This window comes from Somniosus microcephalus, chromosome 5, assembly GCF_052327205.1.
Source record: "Somniosus microcephalus isolate GS21.2 chromosome 5, FLI_Smic_1.0, whole genome shotgun sequence".
Taxonomy (NCBI): Eukaryota; Metazoa; Chordata; class Chondrichthyes; order Squaliformes; family Somniosidae; genus Somniosus; species Somniosus microcephalus.
Window position 1 is genome coordinate 86,574,798 of NC_140991.1, and position 26,925 is coordinate 86,601,722.

Sequence of the window (26,925 nt, forward strand, 5' to 3'; positions counted from 1 at the left end):
ACTGCCAACCAGCATGGAAACCTCACCTTTCACCATGGGGTCAGGGCAAACCAACACAAGTGCATCAATGGTCTCAGTGGTCCCTACATCAGCTTCCAAGAACTCCAACCTCAGCGACAAATAGCCATCATATGGGTAATCAGCAGGACTAAGGCCCCAGATCTGCAGAAGACTGATTGGGGTTAATGGCAAATGCGTCAGGTATCGGTCATAGAAGGATCTGTACAGTATGGTAACCTGAGAACCCGTGTCGAGGATAGCTTTAGTATAAATGCCTTCAATCTGTATTGATACAGCAGAACTCGGCCCTACTAAACCTTCAGGTATGATGTCTTTCATATCCCCTCGTCTATTATTGCACTTAGCGGAACGTGTCTTAACTACAGGGACAGCAGGCCGTTCCGTTACTGTGCCCCTTTGTAGTTTTCCGACTTCTTGGTAAGTTTTATGAGACGGTCATTTACTTTTTTTAGATTTTCCTCACCTCTACATGCTCGCTTGAAATGTCCATCCTTTCCACAGTTATAACAAAAGACTCCAGGTCTATCTCCTTCATGGGGATATCCTTTAGAGGAATCATTCATTTTGCTGTTAGACTTCGCAGGGTGTTCAACCTTTTGCACCCGTGCGTCATCCCTTTCTGTGTTGGGCTTAGACCGAAAATATGCCATCTCGGCTCTCATGACATTTATTTCCTTCTTCAGCTGTTCCACCTCAGGGTTGACATCACCCTTAGGAGTAGGAACTGTAACAGGAGTCACAAGCTTGGACATCACAGCACTCTGCTACATTCCGGGCCTGAAGCATATCCTCCTCCTCTCTGACTTCCCTTAGCAGCTCAGTGAAGGTAGGTGGATCTCGCAACTTATGGGTTATGCGTATGCGAAGAGCAGTCACGTCTTCGAGCAATGCACCTCGCACAACCTGTTCAATGCGGAACCGATTCATTTCAGGCAACTCAATTCCTCTTTTCCGTAACATACAATGCAGCAGTTTGTCTATTCTCAGCAGATAACTGGACAGCTTCTCTCCCTCACACTGGAATGTGCTTCTGAATCTGACCATCAAATCTGAAATGGTTTCAGTAGTTCCAAAGGCAGTTTCTAGAGCCTGCATGTAGCCAAAGGAAGTAGCAGAGGTGCTCTGCGCCTTTAAGAATCTTACAATGTCAGTAGCAGGACCCTTAAGGCTTTCTACTATTCTCTGCCTCTTCACATTGTCACTGCACTGCCATTCCTCTAGCAGAGGCAGGGTCTGCTCAGCCCAGGCGTCGTACTCCTCTTCCCCACTGGGAGTTGGTCTCACTCCTGAGAACATACGGAGCTTACGGTATCCCTGAGCCTCGAAGGGCAGATTGGTGCATTTATCCACCAGAGAACTAATGGCACTGACCAACTGAGTGTTCATATCCAGGGCCGAAGGACCTATCAGATCTTTGACATCAGCAACAGTCCTTCCTTCTTGTCTCAAGAATGACAACAACTTGGTCTGAAACCCTTCTTCTTCCTTAGTAGTAATAGGGACAAACTGAACTGGCCAGGGACCAGCCTCTTCAGAAAGCCCAACTGCCTCAGGTAAACCATGACCTCTCAGGTTCTCTGATGTCTGGATCAACACAAACTGCTTCTTGGTAGCTGTATCCAAGCAGCGCTCAACTATCCTAACCTTTCCAAAGGCTTTGACACAATTCAGAGCCCTTAGCAAGACATCATCAGGGTCATCGTTAGCAACACCATTCAGCACAATGGCATGGGTAGTAGCTATCTGCTTCCGTTTGCACCAAGCTTCAACCTCAATAACATCCATCTTTTATGCTCAAACAGCCCAGTAGAAACCACAAACCACTCTCTTAGCAATGAGCATTCAATACTGTTAGTTTACTGACATAAATAGACCACAATCCCGGACGAGCCCCCAAAATGTAACCCCTTCACGGTTCTCTAGATATATGTGAGATGTGGTCTCTGTTGTAGACAGTATTCTATAGTCCAGTAAGGAGATCACTACTACAATGGCTTAATTCTAATGATCTTACTTTATAGTTTTAACGTCAGACAGTATAAGAAGATTACGGGTCAATGACCTAAATTAGACATTTGCATACATTAGAATGAATCTAGACATAATAAACATACATTCTCCATTTATATGGATTCAAAGGAGAATCTGTCCCTGTGTCCAAATTCGAGTGCACTCTTTCGTTGGCGCGCTTAAGTTGGAGCTCATGGTATGTATAATGTCTGCAAGACTTACGACTCCGAACCCCTTCGTTGAATTCTCTTCACGATCACTGAATCCCACTTTGAGTTCTGGATGCAGAGCTACTAATACGAAGGGCGGCGGCCGAGTTTGGAAGTCCGGGACGGGATGCAGCAGCCATTTGCCTCCTGAGCCCTCTTTTCAGAGCTCCTGCCCTCTTTTCTTCCAGTCGCTCGCGTTTCCCGCTCGAAAAACCCGACTCCACCCCTTCCTCCTGGGGTTTCTGCCTGGAGACTGCGCAGCCTCACTGTCTGCAACAGTTGATACTGGTGCAGAATTATGGAAAGTCTGCTCTTAGTCACATTGTGTCCTTAAAAGTTCTTGCCGTACCTTCACATGGGCAAATTTAACCCAGGGATTTATAACAATGATAATACAGTGTCTAAGTTAAAGATTGATAACCATACTTAGCGTACATAACATTTCCAGTGGGTATTACACTTGAAATGTTCAAATCCCAGTCCTGATTTTTCTGTAGTCATGTCTCAGTAATCCCTACTATGTCTGGTTCCTCCCAACGCATGATTGCCTCCAGCTCCCTTGTTTTATTACGGACACTGTGCATTGATGTACAGACAGTTTAACTCATTTTTAATAGGATTTCCGCTCACTTTATGCTTAACCATCTTTTTAGACTCCTGTTATATAACTCTATTTATTCCCTTGCCATCAAGGTCCTCCCTTACTTTACTCTTTCCTATGCTCTCTTTTCCTGTTTTGTTTATAATTAGGCTGATTACATTTCTTGTAAATCCCTCTCCCCATCTTACTAGTTTAAAGCCTTTGCCACCTCCCTATTTACCCTTTCCACTAGGACACGGGTCCCATCCCGGTTCAGGTGGAGCCTGTTCCATTGGTACAGCTCCTTCATTTCCCAGAACTGGTGCCAGTGTCCCATGAAAAGGAACCCCTCTTTCCCACACCAGCCCTTTAGCCATGTGTTAATTCTCCTGATCTGTCTGCTTCTATGCCAATTTGCATGTGGCTCGGGCAATAATCCAGAGATTATTACCCTCGAGGTCCTGCTTTTTAATTTAGAGCCTAACTCCTGATACTCTTTCAGCAGGACCTCCTCCCTGTTCCTACCTATGTCGTTTGTTCCAACATGGACCACGACAACTGGATTTACCCCCCTCCCTTTCCAAGTTCTGCTCCAGCCGCCATGAGGCATCCCTTACCCTGGCAACACACCTTTTGGGATGCTGTTGGACAGGACCACTGTCTGCGGGACCTCCTTCTCATCCTCCTAAATCCCCACTACCCGGCTCTCTAGCAGTCACACCCTCCCCTTCCTGAACCTGTGCTTTTCTCTGGGGTCTGACTGCATTCTGGATAAAACTGTTCAGAAATTCCTCCCTCTCCCTTATGTGTCGGAGTGTCTCCAACTCGCACTCCAGCTCAATGACTGTGAGCCGGAGAGATTCGAGATGGAGACATCTCCTGCAGACGTGTTCGCGCGGGACAGTCTCGCTGTCCACAGACTCCCACATACTGCAGTCCAGACACGCAACCTGCCCTGCCATATCTTTGTCTAGCCTTATTTTATTTATTTAATTAGTTAAAGTCTTTATTCAACCATTATTTATAGTTATATTAATTAGTTTAACTAATTAAGCTATAAATTTAATACAGTACTTTGTAGTTTCCCGCAACTAGTTTAAACCACTGTCCTAGGTTAGAGAGAAAAATACTTAATACTCATCAACCAATCACCTATCTGCTGTCCTGTGACGTCACTCCTTATTTTTTTGGAAATCGTCGAAGGCTCGGCCGCCACTGATACCGCCTCCAATTAGGTCCGTACTGCCGCCGCTGAAACCGCCTCCAATTAGGTCCACGCTGCCTGGTCTCCTGCTGTTTTAAGTACTGCCACCTCCAATTAAATACAATTAACCTCTAAGGCTTGTGGTTCTGACGCATTTAAAATTCTATTGTGTAACTTAGAATATCAAAGATTCATAATTTTATTGAATTAAGTTAATGGGTTATTGGTTGTATTACAGTGACCCCAGAATGTATAGAAAAATATTTGATACATAAAAGGAGCTTGGGGAATTTTGTGTGTTTTTTTTTTCCCCCACAGAGGAATGTTAAAAGGAGTTATGTAGAGGTGTGTTTTGATACCTCCTGTTACATTACCAATGCACTTTTTTTTCTTCCCACATAATGAGTTCCCTATTTTAACTGGGACAACCGAGGAGATTGACTGGTGTATGAGAGTTAGGTGCCATGCCGGTTGCATGGTGTTCCTCCATCAGTCCTGAATCCATACTAGTGTACAAATAGGCCTTGTTATGGAACCATAACTCTTTACCTCCCAAGTTCGTAAATAAGGACTTTTGGTCCCTTTGGATCATGTCCTCTCTTATATAGTCTCTTGCATTTTTTTTAAAGGTTCAGATTTCAAAATATTTGCCAATTTTGCAAAGTCATGGCTTAGATTACTGGTTTGCAAAATGTATGTCTCAAACTAGTCTGAGGCTGGTATTGCTTTAGTTGGTACCTTAAACTGGTCAAGCTCAACTTCTACTTCAGTTGATGTCAGTACCTGATTTTATGTTCTGCACCTCTTGTTATGGATACTTAGCAAATAGTGCCCACAAGATGTGTGTGTTTGTGAATCCTCTCTTTTTCCAGAAATGGCTGAGCCAGGTGCGAGGCTCAAGACTACAATCCTTAGGAGTGTGATTTTCCAATTGTTTTCACTAGCCTAAGTACTTAATTAAGGTGTATCACCTGCTTGAGAGTTTCAGTGGTAGCTATTGCAGCCAACCATCTGCTGTCAGTGGAAAATTCATTGGAGAACATCTAGTGGTATTCAAGTTTCCAGAAAGTTACTAGAAAATTAAACCATGTGGCCATAGCGGCAGTATAATGAGCTCCATTGCCATGCCTGTGTGATATTTGATTCTTTTGTTCAAGATAAAGTCAGTCCCTTAATTTGGTATGCATATGTAACTTCACAACCTTGGTGTCATATTCGACCCTGAAATGAGCTTCTGACCCCATATCCGAGCCTATTTCCACCTCCGTAATGTCGCCCGACTCCACCCCTGCCTCAACCCATCTGATGCCGAAACCCTCATCCACGCCTTTGATACCTCGAGACTTGACTATTCCAACGCACCCCTGGCTGGCCTCCCACATTCTACCCTACATAAAGTTAATGTCATCCAAAACTCTGCTGCTCGTGTCCTAACTCGCACCAAATCCCGTTCACCCATCACCCTTGTGCTCGCTGACCTACATTGGCTCCCGGTTAAGCAACGTCTCAATTTTAAAACTCTCATCCTTGTTTTCAAATCCCTCCTCTAGCCCCATAACCACTCAAGATATCTACGCTCCTCTAATTCTGGCCCCTTGAGCATCCCTGATTTTAATTGCTCAACCATTGGTGGCCGTGCCTTCAGCTGCCAAGATTCTTCCTTTGCAGTAAGTGCCTGCATCTGCATCAGAGTTTTTGAGCTGGAGTCTGAGGTACAGACATTGCGGGGCATCAGGGATGGGGAGAGTTACCTGGACACTTTGATCCAGGAGGCAGTCACACCCCTTAGGTTAGGTAGTGGTACAGGCCTGGTTAGTAGTCAGGGACAGGAGGGTGTGACTGCAACTCGGGCAGGTAAGGGGACCCCAGGTGCAGTGCTGGAGGAGCCTCAGTCTTTGCCCTTGTCCAACAGGTATGAGGTTCTTGCTGCCTGTGTGGATGAGGGAAAAGCCTGCAGGATGGATGAGCAAGCTGACCATAGCACCATGATGCAGGAGGCCATTCAAGTGGGGGGAGTGAAAGGGAATGTAGTTGTGGTAGGAGACAGTATAGTCAGGGGGATAGATACTGTTCTCTGCAGCCGCGACTGAGAGTTCCGAAGGTTGTGTTGCCTGCCCGGTGCCAGGGTTAAAGACATCTCCTCGCAGCTGGAGAAGAACTTGGAGCGGGCGGGGGGGCGTGGATCCAGTTGTCATGGTCCACGTAGGAACCAACAACATAGGTAGAACTAGGAATGAGGTTCTGCTGAGGAAGTTTGAGGAGCTAGGATCTAAATTATAAAGTAGAACCTCAAAGGAAATAATCTGGATTGTTACCTGAGCCACGTGCAAATTGGCATAGGGACAAACCAATTTGAGGTTTAAATGCATGGCTCAGAGTGGTGTGGGAGGAAGGGGTTTCAGTTCATGGGGTACTGACACCAGTATTGGGGAAAGAGGGAGCTGTTCTGTTGGGACGGGCTCCACTTAAACTGGGCTGGGACCAGTCTCCTGGCGAACCGAATAACTACAGCAGTAGACAGGGCTTTAAACTAATGAAACAGGGGTGGGAGGATTCAGGAAAGAGTAAATTGTAAAGCAGCGAGAAAAATGTCAAGGCTCTAGAGAAGAGTAGAGTTTTGGGTAAAACTAAATAGAGTGGGTCAGGAAGGGACAGAGAGTAACAAATGTAATAAGGCATCAGTGACTAAGGTGGCATCAGGGAAAAATAGAAATAAGTCAAAACTAAAGGCACGATATCTGAGTGCGCGAAGCATTCGCAACAAAATAGATGAATTAATAGCGCAGATAGAAATTAATAGGTTTGATCTAATATCCATTACGGAGACATGGTTGCAATGTGGCCAAGGTTGGGTACTAAATATTCCAGGATACTTAACTTTCAGAAGTGATAGGCAAAATGGAAAAAGTAGGAGGGGTAGCCCTGATAATAAAGGATGGGATAAAGATAGTAGAGAGAAAGGATCTTGGCTCCGAAAATCAAAAGGTAGAATCAGTTTGGGTGGAGCTAAGAAACAGCAAAGGGCAGAAAACATTGGCCCCCAACAGTAGTTGTAATGCAGGGCAGAGTATAAATCAGGAAATTAGAGGCGCATGTAACAAGGATAATCATGGGGGACTTTAATCTACATATAGACTGGGCAAACCAAATTTGCAGCAATAGTGTGGAGGACGAATTCATGGAATGTATGCAAGATAGTTTTCCAGATCAGTATGCTGAGGAACCAACTAGGGAACAGGCTATTTTAGATCTAGTATTGTGCAGCAAGAAAGGGTTAATTAATAACCTTGTAGTAAAGAGGCCTTTAGGGAAAAGTGACCATAATATGATAGAATTTTATATTGCGTTTGAAAGTGATTTAGTTAAATCCGAAACTAGGGTCTTAAATCTAAACAAAGCAAACTATGTAGGTATGAGGGGCGAGTTGGCTAAGGTAGATTGGGAAACGACATTAAAAGGTATGACAGTAGAGAAGCAATGGCTAGCATTTAAAGAATTAATACATAATTTACAACAAATATACATTCCTTTACGGCACAAAAACCAAGAGTGTGAGTCCCGAAGGCTGTGTTCCCTGCCCGGTGCCAGGGTAAAGGACATAACATAAGAAATAGGAGCAGGAATAGGTCACTTGACCCCGCGAGCCTGCTCCGCCATTCAATAAGATCATGGCTGATCTTGGGCTCAAAGCCACTTCCCCGCCCACTCCCCATAACCCTTCACTCCCTTATCTTGCAAAAATGTGTCTATCTCCACCTTAAATGTATTTAATGACCCAGCCTCCACAACTCTCTGGGGCAGAGAATTCCACAGATTTACGATCCTCTGAGAGAAGAAATTCTTCCTCATCTCAGTTCTAAAAGGGCGACCCTTTATTCTAAAACTGTGCCCCCACGTTCTAGATTTCCTCACATCTCCTCTGGGCTGGAGGGGAAAGATCCAGTTGTCATGGTCTATGTAGGTACCAACGACATAGATAGGACAAAGAAAGAGGTTCTGCTGAGGGAGTATGAGCAGCTGGGGGCTAAATTAAAAAGCAGAACCACAAAGGTGGTAATCTCTGGATTACTACCTGAGCCACGTGCAAATTAGCATAGGGTAAATAAGATCAGAGAGATGAACGAGTGGCTCAAAGATTGGAGTGGGTGAAATGGGTTTCGATTCCTGGGGCACTGGCACCAGTAGTGGGATAAGAGGGAGCTGTTCCGTCGGGACGGGCTTCATTTGAACCAGGCCGGGACCAGTATCTGGCGAATTGAATAACTAGGGCTGTAGATAGGGCTTTAAACTAAATAGTGGGGGGGGGGGGGGGGAGGGATACACTGAGCGGAAATTAAAAAAGTCAAAGAAAAATGAGAAGGCAAAAGTGCAGGGTAGCGATAGGGGTAATGATAACCAGAGTGTGACAGGAAGGGACAGAGTGTATACACACAAGAGTGCATCAGAAAGAGCGGTCAGAGTAGGGAAAAATGGTAAAAAGACAACATTAAAAGCTCTATATCTGAATGCAAGCAGCATTCGTAACAAGATGGATGAGTTGACAGCACAAATAGAAATAAATGGGTATGATCTGATAGCCATTACAGAGATGTGGTTGCAAGGTGACCAAGGCTAGGAACTGAATATTATGGGATATTTGCCATTTCGTAAGGATAGGCAGAAAGGAAAAGGAGGTTGTGTAGCTCTGTTAATAAGGGATAAGATCAGTGCAGTAATGAGAAATAATATTGGCCTAGAAGATCAAGACGTAGAATCAGTTTGGGTGGAGATAAGAAATAATAAGGGTAAGAAGTCAGTGGTGGGAGTGGTCTACAGGCCCCCAAACAGTAGCCACACTGTAGGACAGAGTATAAATCAAGAAATAATAGAGGCTTGTAAGAAAGGTATAATCATAGGAGATTTTAATCTTCATATTGATTGGACAAAGAAAATTGGCAAATGTAGATTTGAGGAAGAGTTCTTAGAGTGTATATGGGATGGTTTCCTGGAACAATATGTTGTAGAACCAACCAGGGAGAAGACTATTTTAGATCTGGTAATGTGTAACAAGGCTGGATTAATTAATGATCTCGAAGTGAAGGATCCTCTTGGGAAGAGTGATCATAGCATGGTGGAATTTCAAATTCAGTTTGAGGGTGAGAAAGCTAGGTCTCAAACTAGTGTCCTGAACTTAAACAAAGGTAATTACAAAGGTATGAAGGCAGACTTGGTTAAAGTGGACTGGAAAAATATATTACAGGGTACGACTATGGAAAAGCAGTGGCAAACACTTAAGGAGATATTTCATAACTCTCAGCAAAGATATATTCCAGTGAGAAAGAAAGACTAAGAGAAGGATGAACCATCCATGACTAACTAAGGAAGTAAAGGATGGTAGCAAATTGAAAACAAAAGCATACAATGTTGCGAAGAATAGTGAAAGCCCAGAGGATTGGAAATTTAAATGATAGAGAGAAGATAGCTTATGAGAGTAAGCTAGCAAGAAATACAAAAATGGACAGCAAGAGCTTCTACAGGTATATAAAAAGGAAGAGAGTAGCTAAAGTAAACATTGGTCCCCTAGAGGATGAGTCTGGGGAATTAATAATGGGAAACAGGGAAATGGCGGAGACTTTGAACAAATATTTTGTATCGGTCTTCACAGTAGAAGACACTAAAAGCATCCCAATAATGGATAATCAAGTGGCTATTGGGGTGGGGGGGGGACTTAAAACAATCACTATCACTAGAGAGAAAGTACTAGGCAAACTAATGGGACTAAAGGTGGACAAGAATCCTGGACCTGATGGCCTGGATCCTAGGGTCTTAAAAGAAGTGGCTGCAGAGATAGTGGATGCATTGGTTGTAATCTACCAAAATTCCCTGGATTCTGGAGAGGTCCCAGCGGACTGGAAAACCGCAAATGTAACACCCCTATTTAAGAAAGGGAGACAGAAAGCAGACAACTATCGAGCAGTTAGCCTAACCTCTGTCATTGGGAAAATGCTGGAGTCCATCATTAAGGAAGTGGTAGTAGGACATTTAGAAAATCATAATATAGTCGAGCAGAGTCAGCATGGTTTTATGAAAGGGAAATCATGTTTGACAAATTTGCTGGAGTTCTTTGAGGATGTAACGAGCAGGGTGAATAAAGGGGAACCAGTAGATGTGTATTTGGATTTCCAGAAGGCATTCGATAAGGTGCCACATAAAAGGTTACTACACAAGATAAGAGCTCACGGGGTTGGGGATAATATGCATAGAGGATTGGCTAACTAACAGAAAACAGAGAGTCGGGATAAATGGGTCATTTTCAGGTTGGCAAACTGTAACTAGTGGGGTACCGCAGGGATCAGTGCTTGGGCCTCAACTATTTACAATCTATATTAATGACTTGGATGAAGGGACTAAGTGTAATGTAGCCAAATTTGCTGCTGATACAAAGATAGGTGTGGAGGATGCAAAGAATCTCCAAAAGGATATAGATAGGCTAAGTGAGTGGGCAAAAATCTGGCAGATGGAGTTTAATGTGGGAAAATGCAAGGTTATCCACTTTGGTAGGAAAAATAAAAAAGCAAATTGTTACTTAAATGGGGAGATATTACAAAATGCTGAGGTACAGAGGGATCTGGGTGTCCTTGTACATGAATCACAAAAGTTAGCATGCAGGTACAGCAAGTAATTAGGAAGGTAAGTGGAATGTTGGCCTTTATTGCAAAGGGAATGGAGTATAAAAATAGGGAAGTCCTGTTACAACTGTACAGGGCGTTGGTGAGACCACACCTGGAGTACTGCGTACAGTTTTGGTCTCCTTATTTAAGGAAGGATATACTTGCATTGGAGGCAGTTCAGATGAGGTTCACGAGGTTGATTCCAGAGATGAAGGGGTTGTCTTATGAAGAAAGGTTGAGCAGGTTGGGCCTATACTCATTGATTTTAGAAGAATGAGAGGTGATCTTATTGAAACATATAAGATTCTGAAGGGGCTTGACAGGGTAGATGCAGAGAGAGGATGTTTCCCCTCGTGGGGGAATCTAGAACTAGGGGGCATAATTTCAGAATAAGGGGGCACCCTTTTAAATTGGAAATGAGGAGGAATTTCTTCTCTGAGGGTCATGAATCTTTGGAATTCTCTTCCCCAGAGAGCTGTAGAGGCTGGTCATTGAATATAGTTAAGGTGGAGATAGACAGATTTTTGAATGGTAAGGGAGTCAAGGGTTATGGGGAGTGGGCAGGGAAGTGGAGTTGAGGCCAAGATCAGATCAGCCATGATCTTATTAAATGGCGGAGCAGGCTCAAGGGGCCAAATGACCTACTCCTGCTCCTACATCTTAAGATCTTATGCTCTTATGTAAAAAAAAACCACAGGAAAAGTGGTCCAGCCGTAGGTAACAAGAAGTTAAAGATAGTATTAGATCAAAGGAAGAGGCTTATAATGTTGCCAAGAAGATTGGGAGGATTTTAGAATTCAGCAAAGAAGGACCAAGAAATTGATAAAGAAAGGGAAAATAGAATATGAGAGTAAACAAGCGAGATGTAAAAACAGACTGTAAAAGCTTCTGTAAGTATGTAAAAAGGAAAAGATTAGCGAAAGTAGATGTGGGTCCCTTACAGGCTGAGACAGGAGAAATTATAACGGGGAATAAGGAAATAGCAGAGAAATTAAACAAATACTTTGTGTCTGACTTCGAGGAAGAAGATGCAAAAATCTTCCCGGAAATAGTGGAGAACCAAGGGAATGAGGAACTGAAAGAAATTAGTGTTAGTTAAAAAAAAAGTACTGGAGAAATTAATGGGACTGAAAGCCGATACATCCCCTGGACCCGATGGCCTACATCCCAGGATTTTGAAAGAGGTGGCAATAGAGATAGTGGATGCATTGGTTGTCATTTTCCAAAATTCCATGGATTCTAGAACAGTTCCTGTGGATTGGAAGGTAGAAAATGTAACCCCACTATTTAAGAAAGGATGGAGTGAGAAAACTGGGAACTACAGACCAGTTCGCCTGACATCAGTAGTAGGGAAAATGCTAGAATCTATTATTAAGGACGTGGTAACAGGGCACTTAGAAAATAATAATAGGATTGGGCAGAGTCAACACTGATTTATGGAAGGGAAATCATGTTTGACGAATCTGTTATTTTTTTTGAGGTTGTAACTAGCAGAATAGATAAGGGGGAACCAGTGGATGTGGTGTATTTATTTATTTTAACTTTATACTGTGAAGTTGTATTGAAGGTCATACAAATATTTTAATTTCATATTTTGAAATATCTATTAACCCTTCCAGGAGAATTTTCTATGGGGGTTTGCGCCCAGAAACCTTTGTAAAATAAATCTCACCTTTTTGGAATTCTCAACCCCTTTCAGTAATTTTTAAATTCACTTTTACTGGAAACTCTGCTTTTGTATACTTATGAATTTCTCTCCTATGAAAAAAGTGATCCAAGTGTTGGGTACACCTGAAGCATAAGTTATGACCTTCCCATGTCCCACTATGTTTCCAATGCAACCCCTTGTCTCATATGATCACTTCAGCACTGTTTTTGAACTGTCATCATTTCTAGAGCTGTCAACTTTTGTGAAGCGCCTGATCCATTTTGGTTAGTTTTTCTAGGTTGGCATGTATGTGTATGTTTCAGCTTAAAGTCAGGAGCTTAGTGTAGTGACCTGAACAGGCTATGATTAATATACTAAGCTCCTCACTTGTGTGCATTGAGCTGGTGAATAGTTTATTTACCTTACAACACATATAAAAATCCCATGGGCAATCAGTTTGCAATAAGCTTTTCTATAAAATGTTATTACATTGGAGATTGAAGGCTGGAGCTAGTGTGCCAAGACCGTAAACAGCAGGTATGGGATAAGTGACTAATTGTATAGAATTCTAGGGCAGGAATGTCTTAAGTTTTTCCTCTTTGTGAGCAACTTACATGCATACCATGGAGCCTCAGAGGCCATGTATAAAGTCTAAATAAACCTATAAATTTATATATGTCCCAAGTTGCTGATATTAATAGAGCTTGGCATTCTGGCTTTAGGACTTGTCTACCAATGAGGCAACTGTGCTATGAACAGCCCTTTCCAAGTCTTCAGGCCTTTGGAATTCAAGCAGGGGAAATTAGCAATCCAATAAATATAAACACAAATAGGAATGAGTTGACTTTTCGGCGCTTGGGCTATATGTGGTCCACGAGCCATAGTTTGAACACTGCAACATAAATTTTCCTCATTGGCATAAATGAGGCAGGACAAGACTTCCACTCATCCTCCTACCAAAAGAAGCTGGGGTGGAAGATGAGGCAGATGTTCTTGTCTGGTGGTCAGAAGTCTGCCATTGCCTCAGGACCTAGATCTTATGGGTTCCATTTTTATAAGAAAGATACTTGCAGAGCATTACACGTGTACAGGCACTTGGGGCGATCTCTCAATGTGCAGCAAGTGGCAGGACAAGTAGAAGAGTTCACTGCTAGTACCTGCTACGCCACCATGAATAGATTTACAGTACTGTTGGCAATGCAGGAGTGTGTGTATCAGCTCCAGGATGATCTGTGTTAGATGCCATCAACACTGAGCACCAAGGGTGATCTGTGCTTCTGGTGTGGATGCTCAGACAGGATGATCTTTGGTTTTAAAGTGTAAAAAGAAGTATCTCCTTTAAAAACATACATACTAGAGTTGAGAAATTTGCACATGTTTTTGAAAAGTACATTGCGTAGCTATGATACTCCTGCATGTGTAAAATAACCAAAGATATGTGTTGTCTCTAATCGAAAATGACGCTGGTCTCATATATGCCTACTGTCAACACTTCATGGGCCCAATCTGCGTCAGTGTTTGCTGACAAAAACCAGTGCAGACTGGGGAACTCTCCCCAAAGCACCACTCTGACAAGAGTGTAGAGATTAGGCCAATTGGTAGCTTATCTCTAGTCTTTCAAAAAATCAGGATTGACTACAAACCAATATGGTGGGTATATTGTGTTTAATCAGAGTTTAAGACAGAATATAATATGCTAGTTATACAGCAAAAACATACGACCGTGACAAGCAGCTGGTACCGGTCCCGGTCGGACAGACGGTTGGTATGCGTGAACAGTTCTCTCTCTCTCTCTCTCTCTCTCTCTGTGTAGGGCCTTCGAGTTGGTGAGCGTGGGATCACTCTCAAAAGAGCATTCGACCAGCCCAACTTCTGTTCGGCTCTCCCCTCCACCATCTGTGTAGACAAGCACTCGGTATCACTTTTATTCTCTTTTTAGGGATGGGCCTGAGGCCAAGTAATTGACAAGACCATTTAACCTATAGAGGTTCCTCTAAAACCTCACCAACCAATGACAGCTCGAGTTCTTTGTCTTGGTTCTTGGATGAAAGCCCTCCCCAAAAGGGGGTCTCATTACCTCATTCAATTTGTCTTTTTGTTTAACCTTTCTGAAGGTTCTTCCTTTGGAATTCGTGTCTTATCTCTCTTGTCCCTATTTTGGAGTCGGATATACCATTCTTGTCCATCAGATGTTTGTAACTGCTTATCATCAGTTATTTATGTTCATGCTGTTCATGCAGCTTTAGCTATGCAAAACTAACTATTTCACCCCTGCCCCTCCCTCCCGGAATCACGACAGAGTTCCCCTTGTCCTCACCTTTCACCCCACCAGCCTCCACATTCAACAGATCATCCTCCGCCATTTCTGCCACCTCCTGCGTGATCCCACCACCAAACGCATCTTCCCCTCACCTCCCCTTTCAGCATTGCGTAGGGACTGCTCCCTTTGCGACGCCCTAGTCCACTCCTCTATCACCCCCAACACCCCTTCCCCTTCGCCCGGCACCTTCCCGTGCAAGCGCAGGAGATGCAACACGTGCCCTTATACCTCCCCCCTTCCCCTTCCAGGTGAAACAGCGATTTACTTGTAGTACTTCTTGCAATTTAGTATACTGTATTTGCTGCTCACGATGTGGTCTCCTCTACATTGGGGAGACCAAACGCAGATTGGGTGACCGCTTTGCGGAACACCTCCGTTCAGTCTGTAAGGGGGATCCTGAGCTTCCGGTCGCCTGTCACTTTAATTCACCGCTCCACTCCCACTCAGACCTCACCGTCCCCGGCCTCTTGTATTGTTCCATGGAAGCTCAGCGTAAGCTCGAGGAACAGCACCTCATCTTCCGATTAGGCACTTTACAGCTTTCTGGACTCAACATAGAGTTCAACAATTTCAGATCATAACCTTGGCCCCTATCATATATATATATATTTTATCCACACTGTCTTTTTTTCTTCTCCCCCACATGGCAGCTGTCTTTCATTCTGCCAGTGCAATTTCCACTTCATCTAGAGCCATCTGTTTCTTAACCTGTCCCATTACCATCTCCTTTTGCCTTGAATATCTCTTAATGTCTCTTAACCTCTTCCACCTTCTATCCTATCACAGACCTTCCCTTTTGTTCTTTCATCCCCTCCCCCCTTTCCCTGCCCCTACACTTGCGTAAAAATCTGTTCCATTTCCTGCTTTTTTCCAGTTCTGACGAAAGGTCATCGACCTGAAACATTAACTCTGTTTCTCTCTTCACAGATGCTGCCTGACCTGCTGAGTTCCTCCAGCATTTTCTGTATTTATTTCAGATTTCCAGCATCTGCAGTATTTTCTTTTTGTAACTATTTCATTATCAGGCTATTGTACCATGGAATGAATCATTAAATTCCCAAAGATATCTTCTATTCTATTCTCATACACTGGTTAACTTATGCATTTTAAAGCAGTTTTGTTGAACAAAGTCAAAATCCTAACTTAGCATTATAATATGGTTATTCGCAGTAATGGAAGAAATATAACGTTGAGCCTTGGTTGGTCAAATTAGAGAAACATAAACAAGGTTGAAATCTTAACTTGAAAACAAGATTATTTGTGACCGTTACACTGCAGAATGCTATAACATCTGCAGGGAACCAAAACACAGGCAGAATCTATGCATTTATCTAATTATTCTCAGACTAGTCTGAGAGACTTTCTGTCTCCAGTTCTAATACAATCATGTAAATACAGCATTACTCGCGTCACAGTTTTATCCACAAAACCATATACATTTTTAACACCCCTGATTTCTAACAGAGGGCTAATGTGAAGTGATTCCTGGCACTACATCGTGTAGGTGGGAAATTTCATGAGAGCAGTAGTTCTTGGCTACTGTATGCAGTAGCTAGAAACATTTTGCAGCAGGACTCGGGTAGGAGTGGTGTGGGGGTGGATCAATATCAATGAAGGAGAGGAAAGGGAGGGAATGGATGGCAATGAAGGTAAAAGGAAGGGAGCAGAAGTTGAGAGTGGTGCTTTAAGAATGGGACAAAGGGAAATGCTAGCATTCACTTGAGGAGGGAGGAAAGACTACTAGCATGAATGGAATGAGAAGAGAGTGCCAGCGTGAACAAGGGATGGAAGAGTCCCGGCATGACTTGGAGGAAAAGAATGCCAGCATGATTTGGGAAGGGAAGAATGCTAGCTTGATCTGGGGACAGCGGGTGGGTGGGGGGCAGAATGCTAGCTTGAATGAGGAGGAAGGGAAGATATGTGGGTGAAAGACTATCTGGTTTGGAGGAGAGAGAAGAATGTCAGATTGATTTGAGGGAGATGAGAGAGAAGTGCCAGTATGAACTGGGAGATGAAGAGGAGTATGTGTAAAAAGTGCTTAAAAATAACCAGAATGCATCCTTTTTTGTGCAAAAATTTTAAAAAAATCCAGGAAATCATATCCACTGACTCCTGGAAATGCACCACTACATTTGGATTTCATATATTGTTCCCTCCATTACAGGTGATGAAATGTTAGTTACATTTTCAGTTTAAGTTGCAAAGGCTTTGTTTCACTGGATTTCATCTGTCATAGGCTTATACTCGGCTGATCTTGAATTGCTAGTTTTTAGGGGGCTGTCAGCTATTTCAAAGCAGTTGGTCAACTTTTACTAGGTTTTCTGGCTGGCAAATATGTAGTCTTGTTGAATATTTTAGGATTCTTGCAGTTTGGACTAAGAATTACATATGACTTAAATCAAATTGGTTAAATACAGCATATTCCAATTAAAAGGATAGCGTTGTATTGCATCATAAGCATCTGTTAAATGAAGTACAGTACTTATTCAGTTACATCCAGTTGAGAGACAAGTTATAAATCTGTGCAGGAAGCAGTTACTGTATTTAAACCGCACTATGGGTATTGTTCTCTCAACAGTATAGCAAACAACATTTTTGTCTGTTATTTTCCAGAAAAACATGATTTTAACTTTAAAAAAAAAGTACTTCATTATAATCCACTAGTTGCTGATATGTTTTAGTAAATATAGAAAGAAAGAACTTACATTTGTATAGCGCCTTTCATGACCTCAGGCATCCCAAAGCGCTTTACAGCCAATGAAGTATTTTGAAGTCTAGTCACTGTTTTGTATGAAATACAGCAGCCAATTTGTGCACATCAAGGTCCCACAAATAGCAATGAAATAAATTATCCAATCATCTGTTTTTGGTGTTGGTTGAGGGATAAATGTTGGCCAGGATACTGGGAGAACTCTCCTGCTCGTCTTCGAATAGTGCTGTAGGATCTTTTATGTCCATCTGAGAGGGCAGACTTGGCCTCAGTTTAGCGGCTCATCTCATCTGGTTCCATTCCTATCTATCCAGTCATAGCCAGAGAATCATCTGCAATGGTTTCTCTTCCTGCTCCTGCAAGGAGTCCCCCAAGGATCTATCCTTGGCCCCCTCCTATTTCTCATCTACATGTTGCTCCTCGGCGACATCATCCAAAAATACGTCTGGTTCCACATGTATGCTGACGACACCCAGCTCCACCTCACCACCATCTCTCTTAACCCCTCCACTCCCTCTGATTTTTCACACTGCTTGTCCAACATCCAGCATTGGATGAGCAGAAATTTCCTCCAATTAAATATTGGGAAGACCAAAGCCATTGTCTTGGGTCCCTGCCACAAACTCCATTCCCTAGCCACCGACTCCATATATTTTTCTTTTTCGTGGCGAGAGTCTGTTCCTGTTACTAAACTGCACAATGTTAGCATTTCCTTCCTACTTATGGGATAAGAAACTTAGGGGAGTTGGGAGAAGAGAGACCGAGGAGTCATGAAATGGGAAATGTTTCTGTTGCCAGACTTTTGATCACCCATTTCTTTGAATATTAGCAGTTATTAGGGAATGAAAATGTGTCCCCTGTTGCAGTTCAGCTCTTTACTAGGTTTCAGTTGAAGTTACAGTCGAGAAGACAGACCCCGAACTACAGACTGAGGAAATCCTGGTAACTACTGTGGCCCTGACTGTTCTGATCCTGACAGTTTTTTCTGACAGTTTTTCTCTCTTCCCTTTTCTCTCCTGAAGGCATTGATACCCTACTAGGCTGTAATTCTATGGGTACTGGTCACTTTACAGTACCTGACCCAAGTGGCCATTGTTCACTTTAGTGTTATCTGTTTGACTGCAGGGCGCATCGCAACCAACCCATTTCAGTGCCGAATTAACATCACGTATGTGCACTTTCAACCAGTAATGGCAATCGGGAACAGGAAACCCGACTGAGATCAGCTAACTTAGTATAGACTGGGGACAAAACTGAGACCTTCCTGGTCTGTATGGCTTGGCTACGGATTAATTTGCTGAACCATCGAAGGGGAACCCTTAATGTTTGAATTTTATTTCATGACCTTATGTGAATACGTTGTGTATGATAAGAAAATGGCAGAAACGTTAAACCAATATTTTGTATCTGTCTTCACATAGAAGACACAAAAAGCATACCAAAAATGGTGGGGAACCAAGGGTTTAATGAGGGTGAGGAACTTAACGTGTTAATATAAGTAGAGAAAAAGTACTAGAGAAACTAATGGGACTAAAACCCGACAAATCCCCTGGACCTGACGGCCTACACCCTAGGGTTCTGAAAGAGGTGGCTGAAGAGATAGTGGATGCATTGCTTTTGATCTTCCAAAATTCCCCAGATTCTAGAATGGTCCCATCGGATTGGAAGATAGCAAATGTAACTCCGCTATTCAAGCAAGGAGGGAGAGAAAAAACAGGGAACTACAGGCCAGTTAGCCTGACATCGGTCATCGGGAAAATGCTGGAATCCATTGTTAAGGAAGTGGTATCAGGTCACTTAGAAAATCATAACATGTTTAAACAGAGTCAACACGGTTTTATGAAAGGGAAATCGCATTTGACAAATTTATTAATTTTTTGAGGATGTAACTAGCAGGGTAGATAAAGGGGAACTAGTGGATGTAGTATATTTGGATTTCCAAAAGGCATTCAATAAGGTGCCACATAAATGGTTATTGCACATGATTAGGGCTCATGGGGTTGGGGGTAATAGCATGGATAGAGGATTGGTTAACGGACAGAAAACAGAGAGTGGGGATAAACGGATCTTTTTCAGGTTGGCAGGCTGTAACTAGTGGGGTGCCGCAAGGATCAGTGCTGGGGCCTCAGCTATTTACAATATATATTAATGACCTAGATGAAGGGACCGAGTGTAATGTATCCAAGTTTGCTGATGATACAAAGCTAGGTGGGACAGTAAGCTGTGAGGAGAACACAAAGAGTCTGCAAAGGGATATAGATAGACTAAGTGAGTGGGCAGTAAGGTGGCAGATGGAGTATAATGTAGGGAAATGTGAGGTTATTCACTTTGGCAGGAAGAATAAAAAAACAGAATATTTTTTAAATGGTGAGAAACTTTCAAATGTTGGTGTTCAGAGAGATTTGGGTGTCCTCGTGCAAGAAACACAGAAAGCTAGTATGCAGGTACAGCAAGCAATAAGGAAGGCAAATGGCATGTTGGCCTTTATTGCAAGGGGGTTGGAGTATAAGAGTAAGGAAATCTTGCTACAATTGTACAGGGCCTTGGTGAGACCACACCTGGAGTACTGTGCACAGTTTTCGTCTCCTTATCTAAGGAAGGATATACTTGCCTTGGAGGCGGTGCAACAAAGGTTCACTAGATTGATTCCTGGGATGAGAGGGCTGCCCTATGATGAGAGATTGTGTAGAATGGGCCTATACTCTCTGGAGTTTTGAAGAATGAGAGGTGATCTCATTGAAACATACAAGATTCTGAAGGGGATTGACAGGGTAGATGCTGAGAGGTTGTTTCCCCTGGCTGGAGTGTCTAGAACCATGGGGCATAGTCTCAGGATAAGGGGTAGGCCATTTAATACTGAGATGAGGAATTTCTTCACACAGAGGGTTGTGAATCTTTGGAATTCTCTGCCCCAGAGGGCTGTGAATGCCGAGTCTTTGAGTATATTCAAGGTTGAGATAAATAGATTTTTGGACTCTAGGGGAATCGAGGGATATGGAGATTGGGCGGGAAAGTGGAGTTGAGGTCGATGATCAGCCATGATCTTATTGAATGGCGGAGCAGGCTCAAGGGGCCGTATGGCCAACTCCTGCTCTTATTTCTTATGTTCTTATGATTGGCTTACCATGAATATCAAAAAATATTCTTCAAAGGAAAAGTGTAGTTCTTTGGATCTCTTTATTAATAATGATTGTATACCATGTATCTGAGCCAGTCTCCAACCAGTTATATTTATCTGCTTCTATGCTTTTTAAACAAAATTGTTTTCAATATTTGTAATTTAGTTTCTATTGGGGTTTCTGTTTTGACCACTTCATTCATTCATTGACATGATGCTACTCCAGTGTTGGCTCCAATTTACCTATTGGCCTGGACTATCCACCTAACCTTTGCTGATTTTTCAGCAAACCTGGAGCATGTGAAGGTAGAAAGCAACTTAGGGACGCACCCTGCTGCATCCCCACCAGTTTTCAATGGCCGCTCCCTTTGGCAACATATTGGATAAGTGCACAGTAAATAGTTAGAAATGAGGGGAACATGGTCTCTACTATGTTTCTTGCAATTTGCACTCGTTGGGCGTAGGGTTGACCTGTTGGACCCCATAATCCTGTGTTTGGAGATCCAGAGAGAGAGGGGGCTGCTGGCCAACGCTTTGAGCATGATTGTGCACAGGCTCCATTTATGAAATGTAAAAATATTTTTTTTTAGAGGGCAGCTCGCCAGCCACCTCTTTCTCCGTTGTGGTAGGTCCCCGAGGCTTGCCGTAGCTGGTCTGTGACTCCATATTGGGGTGCCTCCCCAGCAGAGGCTGGGGAGCAGACCTCCTTTGTATATAATTAGTCATTGGGTAGCAAATACAGCTAGCGTCATCAGGGCATCTCAGCAACAGGCAGAAGTCCTGCCTTGCCAGAGGTGCACCCCAATCAAGGGGTGTCACAGAAAGCTCAGGCCATTAAATCCTACTTTCCAGTCTTATGCTTCCTAATTTATGCAAGAGGGTTAGCCAATCTGTACAGTGGCTTTGTGTCTCAAATATGTTCTTCTTCTCCCCCAAAGTCTCAAACCAAAAATGAGTTCAATATTATGTTAAATTGTGTGTTTGAATTCTTGTGTGATTTATTCTGGGCATAAGAACATTTGTTTTTTTTAATTTCAGGTCTTCTTCAGGATTCTGATCATCCCTATAGCAGGTTTGAGAATGAATAAAGAGGTTCAGCCTTTAACTGGACTTTCAAGATGGCGAAATGGATTTCAGTGGCTGTCTGTTATTTCAACCTGCTCTTCAATAAAACCGTCATTTCATGTTAAAACATAGCTGTCTGTCTTCACATGAACACTTATTTCACATTAAAAATCATATCATATGATGAGCCATTTTTGTATCATGGTTCTTTAGTATGATTTATGCATTTGTAACGTAGAAAGTCCTGAAATTCTAATGGACTGGCAGTGTAAGAAACATGTCAAATTGTCTTTTGAAAGTTGATGTACCGCTTCTGATTTCCAACTGTCAGATGTGGCAAATTGCACTTTTGTACAGAAATTGACACGGTTATTGTATATTTTCAGTGGAGTGACAGTTGCGTTGAGCGGTCCTCCTGGCTACTTGCCTAAACTAAATTGCCTTACTTGTACAGTATTGGTAAAGGTGAGAATTAAAACCAACATACTGTATTCTTGGTTTTAATTTAATATTGCACATTTTCTAATTTGATATACCAAAATCAATCATACTGTATCCCAAAAATGCTGCATTTGACTCAAATGATATGTTTCTAGCCTGACATTTTATTTGACATTGAAACTAAAGGTTTAGTTATAGTGTTCAGAGACATTAATGTGCAGGCTACCCCACATTATTATACTTTGTTTTGTATGTTGCACGTTTTGTTTGCAAAGATATCACTAGTAGATGCTGAAGATTCAGTTAGAACCAGTAGTTGAGAATTTTCTAAATCATAGGAGTTTGTTCTAGTAATAACTAAGATTGTAAATTTAGGTAGTTGTGAAAGAAAAGGTTTGTGTACATTTGGAATTTCACCACAAAAGTTAGTCGCATGCAAGTATTGCTATGGTTACAAACAAGTTTTGTTATTTCCATGACACCATTTGCATAATGAGGTAAATATCAGCTCCTGAATTTAAATTTAAACGGCACACCTTTATTACAAGCCTAAATTACTTCGAAATTTAAGATGATGGTGGACAGAATCTTTGCACATGGGCAGTTCAAATTCTGAGATCGTTTTAAACCAATGTGATATTCAATTACAAGAATGAGTTAGATATTGCTGTAATCTAATGTCTTTTTTCTTTTATTAACAAATAAAGCTGTTAAAGAAATCAAGGTTATGATTTGTTAGTAGAGATGTATCTACAAACAAATGCCAAAAGGAGTGAGAAATTTAATCAGTTCTACATTCTGCATTTTGTATTTTCTATCAAATGTGATCGCTTTATATATGTATTGTCCCCCATTCGGTGTAATAAAATTAAATGTTTATGTACAAAATAGTGTATTTACTTTTCTATTTTTGAAAGGCCTAAAGCTTTCTGGCCTCCCACTGCCCTGACGCTGGACAGGCACAGTATGCTGAAACTGCACTGAGCCTGTCCATGCCGAGCTGTGGCTGAATTTGATGTACTGGACTACGTGATTCAGTTGTCCCCTGCTGCATGCACTTGTATCAGCAAATGAGAGAAGAAAGAGGAGCTCGGCTGAGAGCCTGCTCACTGGCCTTCAGGCCTTCTGGCGACTACTGGAAAAGATCCCAGGATCTAAATTTTTTGTGAGTACTTAAGAAAAAGATGAGCACCTATCTTGTTTGTTTTTATTCATTCATGGGATGTGGGCATCGCTGGCAAGGCCAGCATTTATTGCCCATCCTTAATTGCCCTTGAGAAGGTGGTGGTGAGCCGCATTCTTGAACCGCTGCAGTCCGTGTGGTGAAGGTACTACCACAGTGGTGTTAGGTAGGGAGTGCCAGAACTTTGACCCAGCAATGATGAAGGATCTGCGATATACTTCTAAGTCAGGATGGTGTGTGACTTGGAGGGGAACTTGGAGGTGGTGGTGTTCACATGCGCCTGCTGCTCTTGTCCTTCTAGGTGGAAGAGGTTGCGGGTTTGGGAGGTGCTGCCGAAGAAGCCTTGACAAATTGCTGCAGTGCATCTTGTAGATGGTACACACTGCAGCCACGTTACGCCAGTGGTGGAGTGAGTGAATGTTTAAGGTGGTAGATGGGGTGCCAATCAAGCGGGCTGCTTTGTCCTGGATGGTGTTGAGCTTCTTGAGTGTTGTTGGAGCTGCACTCATCCAGGCAAGTGGAGAGTATTCCATCACACTCCTTACTTGTGCCTTGTAGGTGGTAGAAAGGCTTTGGGGAGTCAGGAGATGAGACACCGCAGAATACCTAGCCTCTGACCTGCTCTTGTAGCCACAATATTTATGTGGCTGGTCCAGTTAAGTTTCTGGTCAATGGTAACCCCCCAGGATGTTAATGGTGGGGGATTTGGTGATAGTAATGTCATTGAATGTCAAGGGGCGGTGGTTAGACTCTCGTTTGTTGGAGATAGTCATTGCCTGGCACTTCTGTGGCACGAATGCTGCCACTTATCAGCCCAAGCCTGAACGTCGTCCAGGTCTTATTGCATGCGGGTATGGACTGCTTCATTATCTGAGGAGTTGTGAATGGCACTGAACACTGTGCAGTCAGCGAACATCCCCATTTCTGACCTTATGTTGGAGGGAAGATCATTGATGAAGCAGCTGAAGATGGTTGGGCCTAGGACACTGCCCTGAGGAACTCCTGCAGCGATGTCCTGGGGCTGTGATAATTGACTTTCAATCACCACAACCATCGTTCTTTGTGCTAGGTATGATTCTAGCCAGTGGAGAGTCCCCCCTCTCTTTCCCCCGCCCCCTCCCGGGCCAATTCCCATTGACTTCAGTTTTACTAGGGCTCCTTGATGCCACACTCGGTCAATTGCTGCCTTGATGTCAAGGGCAGTCACTCTCCCCTCACCTCTGGCATTCAGCTCCTTTGTCCATGTTTAGACCAAGGCTGTAATGAGGTCGGCAGCCGAGTGGACTTGGCGGAACCCAAACTGGGCATCTGAGCAGGTTATTGGTGAGTAAGTGCTGCTTGATAGCACTGTCGATGACACCTTCCATCACTTTGCTGATGATTGAGAGTAGACTGATGGGGAAGTAAAAGGAGTAAATTAAGGACATGGCAGGGCAGCATGGAGTGCTCCTCCTGTGCTATGTGGGAGGTCGGGGACACTTTCGGTGTCCAGGGTGAACACGCCTGCAGGAAGTGTCTCCAGCTGCAGCTACTTGAAATCCGCGTTTTGGATCTGGGGCTGCAGTTGGAGTCACTGTGGAGCATGCGCGAGGCTGAGATTTACGTGGATAGCACGTTTAACGAGGTGGTCACACCGGAGGTAATGAGTGCACAGGCAGAAAGGGAATGGGTGACCGCCAGACAGACTGAAAGAACTAGGAAGGCAGTGCAGGAGTCCCCTGGGTCCATCTCCCTCTCCAACAGATTTTCCATTTTGGATACTGATGGGGGAGATGGTTTCTCGGGAATGCAGCAAGAGCCAAGTCTATGGCATTACGAGTGGCTCAGCTGTACAGGAGGGGAGGAAAAAGAGTGGGAGAGCAATAGCGATAGGGGATTCTATCGTAAGGGGAACAGATAGACGTTTCTGTGGCTGCAGACGTGACTCCAGGATGGTATGTTGCCTCCCTGGTGCCAGGGTCAAGGATGTCACTGAGCGGCTGCAGGACATTCTGAAGGGGGAGGGTGAACAGCCAGAGGTCGTGGTCCATATCGGTACCAATGACATAGGTAGAAAGGGATGAGGTCAGACAGAATCACAGAAACCCCACAGTGCAGATAGAGGGCATTTCGGCCCATCGAGCCTGCACCGACACATATCCCACCCGATCCCCGTAACCCCTACACCAACACATATCCCACCCTATCCCCGTAACCCCACGTATTTAATCCCCCTAACACTAAGGGTCAATTTTATCATAGCCAATCAACCTAACCCGCACATCTTTGGACTGTGGGAGGAAACCGGAGCACCCGGAGGAAACCCACGCAAACACGGGGAGAATGTGCAAACTCCACACAGACAGTCACCCGAGGCCGGATTCGAACCCGAGCCCCTGGCGCTGTGAGACAACAGTGCTAACCACTATGCCACCGTGCTGCAAGTAGAATATAGGGAGCTAGGAAATAAATTAAAAAGCAGGACCGCAAAGGTAGTAATCTCAGGATTACTCCCAGTGCCACGTGCTAGCGAGAGCAGAAATAGGAGAATAGACCAGATGAATGCATGGCTGGAGAGATGGTGTAGGAGGGAGGAATTTTAATTTCTCAGGCATTGGGACCGATTTTGGGGAATGTGGGACCTGTACAAGCTGGACGGATTACACCTCGGCAGAACCGGGACCAATATCCTTGCAGGGGAGTTTGCTAGTGCTGTTGGGAAGGATTTAAACTAGTTTGTCAGGGGGCTGGGAACCTAAGTGTGGCCCCAGAACGGAGAGAAACAAAGCTGGAAGTGCAAGTTAGAAAAATAGTCAACAAAACTAGTCGGGAGCAGAAACAAAGGCCAACAGTAAAGAGGGTCAACGTGCAGAAAAATATTAAGCAGGCAAAGTTGAAGGCACTTTATCTAAATGCACGTAGCATTCGCAACAAAGTGGATGAATTCATGGCATTAATAGAAGTAAATGGGTATGATGTAATTGCATTACAGAGACATGGTTGCAGGGTAACCAAAGCTGGGAACTGAATGTTCCAGGGTACTCAATATTTAGGAAGGACAGACAAAAAGGAAAAGGAGGTGGCGTAGCGCTGTTAATAAGGGATGAGATCGGTATGGTAGAGATAAAAGATCTTGGCTCGGCAGATCGTGATGTAGAATTGGAATCAGTTTGGGTGGAGCTAAGAAACAGCAAAGGGCGGAAAACATTGGTGGGAGTTGTGTATAGGCCACCAAACAGTAGTGGTAATGTAGGGCACAGTATCAATCAAGAAATTAGAAGTGCATGTAACAAGGGCAATATGGTAATCATGGGGGACTTTAATCTACATATTGACTGGGCAAATCAAATTACCACTAATGGTGTGGAGGATGAATTCTTGGAATGCATGCGAGATGGTTTCCTGGACCAGTATGTGGAGTAACCAACCAGGGAACAGGCTATTCTGGATCTGGTACTGTGTAATGAGAAAGGGCTAATCAATAATCTTGTGGTAAAGGGGCCTTTAGGGACAAGTGACCATAATATGATTGAATTTTACATTAAGTTTGAGAGTGATGTAGTCCAATTTGAAACTAAGGTCTTCAATCTAAACAGGAAACTATAAGGGTATGAGGGACAAGTTGACCATGGTAGATTGGGAGACTACACTAAAAGGTATGAAGGTGGACATACAATGGCTAACATTCAAGGAAATAATGCATAATTTGCAACAAACACATATTCCTCTAGGGCATTAAAACCCAAAAGGAAAAGTAATCCAACCATGGCTAACAAAAGAAATTAAA

At 43.3% G+C, this 26,925-nt stretch overlaps 1 protein-coding gene across 1 annotated transcript in view; it reads left to right on the plus strand.

The window, feature by feature from the left end:
* Positions 1-22,864, plus strand: part of LOC147117180 (pituitary tumor-transforming gene 1 protein-interacting protein-like) — a 119,298-nt gene extending 96,434 nt beyond the window's left edge. Inside the window, exon 6 of the mRNA XM_085987940.1 lies at positions 21,509-22,864. Within this exon, the coding sequence (XP_085844066.1) occupies positions 21,509-21,558 (50 nt within the window). The 3' untranslated portion in view covers positions 21,559-22,864. The remainder of the gene's footprint in view (positions 1-21,508) is intronic.
* The last annotated feature ends 4,061 nt before the right edge of the window (positions 22,865-26,925 follow it).